Raw genomic sequence first — 5,608 nt, forward strand, 5'->3', positions numbered from 1 at the left:
TGTGGATCAGTGTAGATCATCAACACCATGACCTGCATCACCAAACTTTCAGAAGAGGTTAAAAAACAGCTATCCTCTGTCAGTCAGATGCAGTGCCCAATCTAAGTAACTGTAATAAGCACTCTCATAGTTTAGGGCTACTTGAAGTTAAAAAGCTCCTATCTTGTTGCAGAGGTATTTACATCAAATTAAGACATTTACAAATGGTTCATAGGATATAACAGCCCACATATCACTTTCACCTATCCTGTGTAAGGAGGTTATTAAACACTCATAAGTTTCTCTAATTCAGTGCATTTTCCCAACATAAATAACACAAGCTATTCTAAATGTTTTACATTTATTTCAGTGCACAATTCCAAATATTAAATGGAATGAAAGTATATTAAATGGTTATATCGTATTTGAGCATATTCTAGAATCTAATCACACAAATTAATCCACAGCAATATTCACTTTAAAAGAACATCACAGGCACACAGAACAAAAATTTTCTTCTTTTTTATAAATTTAAACTATTCCTTCCACNAATCCATTCGAATCTTCTGGTTTGTCATCCTATAAATAATGCTGTCATATCCAGGATCCATGTTCCAGATATTGTAAGAGGTGACAATCACAGCCAAGGCCAAGGCGATCATTATCCAAAGTACCATGTTGAAAACCACTGGATACTCAAGGTTATACTTATATGCAAGGTTATAGGGGCTTGGTGGATTCCTCTACAATGAAAAAAAGAAAAATATCAAAAGGGAAGAATTTTAAGATAGGAAATTATCCCAGTTAGGATTCATTTATCTGACAATCATTTATTCCTAGGTGGAATCAAGACATGCTTATACTAGGAGGAACCAAGAAGGGGAGCCTTCCCAGAAAAGGTAAGCGCATGGTCAGTGGAAGTATAAATACCAGTCCCACTGCTTGAGAAAATGGGGCAACACCAGTAACGCTGAAAATGTCAATATCCTATGACCTGGCAAGTCCACACCCTAGGAAACACTTCTGTATGTACCAAGAGACACGCTTAAGGGCATCCATTAACAGCACGGAAGATGTGGCACATCCACACAATGGAAGCCACAGCAGGGAGGACTGCACTACGGCCTGTGTGACCCTTAGAAACAAGAATGAGCAGCAAACACAGAAAAATACGAATAGTGTGATTCCATTTATATAAAATTCAAATACAGGCAAAGCCAAACACCGTTTAAGGGTAAATCCATTAAGTGGTCAGACCATGAAGAAAACAAGGACATGATTAACATATCAGGGCAGCAGTCACCTACCTATAGATGGGGAGGGTAGAGAGACAAGGAGGTTCATAGAACAAATATTCCCTTCTGCTTTATATAGTGTTAAATTTTTTTTTCTTTAACTAGTACCACACATGTTATACATTTCCATTTGCTACCTAGTTTGTTGTTTTGTTTTTAAAGATGAAAACAAATAGTTCACTCAACCACATCTTCATCCAGCTGGGCCTTGGTGAAGGTGGACTCTATTCCAGGCCTGTGCAAAGGCACCGTTTGGGAAACGTAGTTCATTCGGACTAGAGAACGGGACGAGGACGCCAGCAGATGTGGCTAGAGGGAAGGCGTGGAGAGTCTGGCCTGGAGCCTATGGGCAATGAGAAGTCACTGACAAGTTTCAAGCAGGAAGTGAGTGACAGGATCAGGTTGGTCTTAAAAGGAAAGAGAAGAGATTGTAGCCCCACAGCCCTAGCACCTGGCATGCTGTAAGCACGCAAATGTCTCCTTAAATTCTTTCCTCTCCCCCTCAAACTTAAAGATCGTGATTTCCATGGGAGAGAGGGTGGGTCCTTGTACATGGGACATTAGAGAGGAGGCAAACAAAGGAATTCACCCTTGAAGACCTCTTTCGTCTTTGGGGGTAAAGGGGTTCTCTGTCCCTGTGTACAACTCCCTGCCTCTTTGTGGTGATGACTGTGCTGCTCTGTGACTAAACAATCTTAATTGTAGACCATGCCCAGCACCATGAAAAGAACCTCAAGCTGAAGGCCTCGTTTCCTGGGAGGTTGGCAAGACCCGTCAGCACAGAAGTGAGGGGCAGGCACTGGACCCAGGAGAGCGAGGACACAGACCACGGGTCTGAACAGAATGGTATTTATTCCCAGGAATCTTTGGTACCAACCTCCCATCTCACAGTGGTTTCATCTATTAGAATTAACAAATAGGAAACTTTAAAAATTCAGATTACATATGTAGAGTGTTAATTCACAACCTTGTAGGTAAAGAAAATCCAACATCCACCACCTGATTCTAGCCCCTCGCCACGTGTGCAATAATTTCAGAAACTACTGCTTAATAAACTCACTTTATCCATTATAAATTCAACTAACATCTCCGAGAAGACCAAGCCAATTCACCTCTACAAAACTTGTTTGCCAAACTCCCCAAACAAGGGTACCTTCTTCAAACTGGCACGCTGCTCTTTGGAGTTGCTGTATATAAAACTCATAGGCCCAACGTGGACAATGTTGAAAGAATCTAGTACGTAAAGTCTTTGGTTACATTCAAATCTGCCTTTTCAAAAAGTATCTTGTGGGGCGCCTGGGCGGCTCAGCCGCTTAAGCGCCTGACTCGATTTTGGCTCAGGTCATGATCTCATGGTTCCGGAGTTCCAGCCCCACCCAGGGCTCTGCAGTGTGGTGCCTACTTGGGATTCTTTCTCCCTCTCTCTCTGAAAGTATCTTGTTCTTTTTTTCTTGACGACTCCTTTATTCCTTTAAACATTTTAATTGTTTTGTAGCCTTTGCCCGTATTCTATTGAGGTTTTTGCTGGTCTATCTAATGGATGCTTTAGTCGCTACCTTGCACTCATGGTGGATTGGCTCCACCTGCTTTACAGTGTTCTGAGTTCACATCTGGGGACGCCCCCTCCACTGTGGTTTGTGGAGAGAGAATGTCCTGTCAGAGGTTTTACATGGACTCCTGCTGGGCACCGCAGGTCTTCACCAGTCTTTGTATTAATTTCTTGGCCTGGGGCTTCTTAGAACTTGCAGGTAAGAGAAATTTGAGCCACAAACCTCAAGAATTTAAAACCTTAAGAATTCCCGGGGCGCCTGGGTGGCTTAGTCAGTTAAGCGTCCGACTTTCGCTTAGGTCATGATCTCGCGGTTCGTGGGTTCGAGCCCCGNTAAAATAAACCTCCTCCTTTCCAAGGGAAAAAAAAATCCACAAGAGACATTTCCATCCCCAACACATACCCCAACTACACAGGGCCCAAGCAGCCATTCTGTCTCCGGCTGGTGGGCAGTGACGGTTTTCTAGTCTACCCTCTCCCTAAGGGCGTAGCCCTCAGAGAGTCTTATGGTTTTATATGGAGGGGTGGGGTTCAACCACCACCCTTTTAGGGAGCCAAGGGCCTGGTTTCCTGGTAACCCAAGTGGAAATGTTCCTAGGGTAGCCCACTTACTAGGTTTTTCTAGTACCTCTTATTTTGCTCCTTAAGAAGTTCCCGGTCTTGAGACCTAAGTTATGTGCTCAAAAAGCTGTTTATGTTTTATCAGTATTTCTAGGTGCTCTGCGCTGGGGAAATTGGTGGGATTGTCTAGCCTGCCATGCTGTCTTAAATCAGGTCCTCCAACTCCAATCACAGAATGAAACCACCTCAAACCAGTCACGCCTAGCTTATCTTGAACAGGCATTACCTTTGACCATCTTTAAGTGCCACAATGCACTCAATAAAACTGAGCACGGTGGGAGCTGCACATGGGTCCAAAAGGGAGTGTCTGTAAACGACTGGGTAGCTAATCGGCGATGCTGCTCTTGTGTATATATATATAACGTGCAAAACACATGTTTTGCTATGGCTGGCACCCTTGCCCAGGCCCCTCTAAATGCTTAAAGCAAGATCCAGGCCAAAAACTTGTAGTAAATTATCAGGAGTAGACAGAGCAGATCATAGCAGAAGAGGGACTATGCTACACAGACAGCATACCTCCTGGAAAAGCAGACTCCACGGGCTGAATCCTACCACTCCCTCACATTAACTTCCGATGTCTCCTTGTGATAGCAACATTTGAATTCTCTTACTGGCTTTGACAGATTTATCCCGAACTCAAATTCTTGCTTTATCTGATTACAACCCCCAAACCCTGGCAAAACACATATGCCTATGTGAATAAGCGACCTATGTTTTCATTTAAATTGTTTTTCAAATTTACTGTTCTTCCATGTCTCCCACAGGTGACCTAGGATTCTGTGGGGGTTTTAGCTTTATAGTTCTAAAGCAGGATCTAAAAATGTACTCACCTCTTGTTTTGCCTCAAGAATAGTCCTTGTCTTCCTCACAAGAGATGTGTCAAATGATCTGACAGTCACTAACTCCACCACGGCATTCCCACCATAAAGGTTGTACATGTCATCTGCGAACTGAAGAGTTACTGACATTACTATGAATCACATATTTATTAAAATGATTTTAAAGCTCTGTGCACTTACAAGAACATTTGCCTATTGGCTAATGAAGTACACGATGTCCTAAAGGTTTGATTATGTTAAATCAGAAAGGTGTTCAACTTCAACATATTTTCAAATGTTCAAAATAAAATTAAGAGACAAGTTGTTGGCATGTAAATTGGGGGAAGGGAAGTAGGAAAGGCAACTGAAAATCTTCCTAAGTGGTCTCTGGTTCATCACAAATACCTAATAAAGTTTAGAGTTGCACGTGAGCAACTCCTAGGGCAGAGAGAAACTAGCATTCATCACACATCTACTCAGTGTCTGGGACTGTGCTAACGTGTTCTCCTTCGATGATTTCATAGGGCTAATGGGGATAGAGTTTCAGTTAGGGAAGAAGAAAGTTCTGGAAATGGATGGTGGTAACAGTTGCACAGCAATGTAAATGTATTTAATGCTACAGAAATGTACACTTAAAAATGGTCAAAATGGCAAATTTTATGTGTATTTTACAATAAGAAGAAAAAGTACTGTGCTGGAGTTAACGGTCATCTCCTGTGCTGTCTGCGCCGGCAGCAGAGACCTGTCAGCACGCGCCTCTGACCCCCACCCTTGGTCACTAAAATGAGAGGTCCTCTAAGGTCCTCTAAAATCAGAGGTTCTTCAGTCAATGAACTTCACTAAATGAGTTTTTCCATTAAGAGACTAAAAGTGAAATGGCCATACTCTTACTGCTCCTACCCCATCAATAATTTACCTTCTGCAGAGCATCGACAAGGATCTTGGAAGCATCTCTGAATTGTTCAGAGTCTTCCCCATAATGTTTCCCAATCTCATCCAGACCTGCCAGCTCCAGCGAATATAAATCAGGAGAATGATCCTTGGCTAGATGCTTATGTCGAGACAACTTCGGGGAACAAAGAAAAGGAAGTGGATAAAGTAATGTCAGACACAGCCACTTAAGGTCTTATACCTAACTAGCCTAGGTTGAACGGGAACCATACCAGTGCGCCACAACATAGAAATGGTCTAAAATGGTGGCAGACAGAATTAGTCGAAATGAGAGTTTCTGATAAACCCAACACAAATCTGATTTTTAAGAGCAATTTTAAGACTCTTTGAATATTTAATAAAAGCTCTCTTAACAACTCCTTAGTTAAAAAAAAAAAAAAAACCTCAGATAAGAG

The 5,608-nt window shown here is 42.2% G+C and overlaps 1 protein-coding gene across 1 annotated transcript in view; it reads right to left on the bottom strand.

Moving 5' to 3' along the window:
* Positions 1–515: 515 nt before the first annotated feature.
* Positions 516–5,608, bottom strand: part of ATP6AP2 (ATPase H+ transporting accessory protein 2) — a 22,882-nt gene continuing 17,789 nt past the window's right edge. Inside the window, exons 7-9 of the mRNA XM_077748496.1 lie at positions 5,179–5,328; positions 4,275–4,394; positions 516–722 (exon numbers count right to left, since the gene is read on the bottom strand). Of these exons, the coding sequence (XP_077604622.1) occupies positions 516–722; positions 4,275–4,394; positions 5,179–5,328 (477 nt within the window). The remainder of the gene's footprint in view (positions 723–4,274; positions 4,395–5,178; positions 5,329–5,608) is intronic.

Source organism: Crocuta crocuta, unplaced genomic scaffold, assembly GCF_008692635.1.
Source record: "Crocuta crocuta isolate KB4526 unplaced genomic scaffold, BGI_CrCroc_1.0 scaffold49, whole genome shotgun sequence".
Lineage (NCBI taxonomy): Eukaryota > Metazoa > Chordata > Mammalia > Carnivora > Hyaenidae > Crocuta > Crocuta crocuta.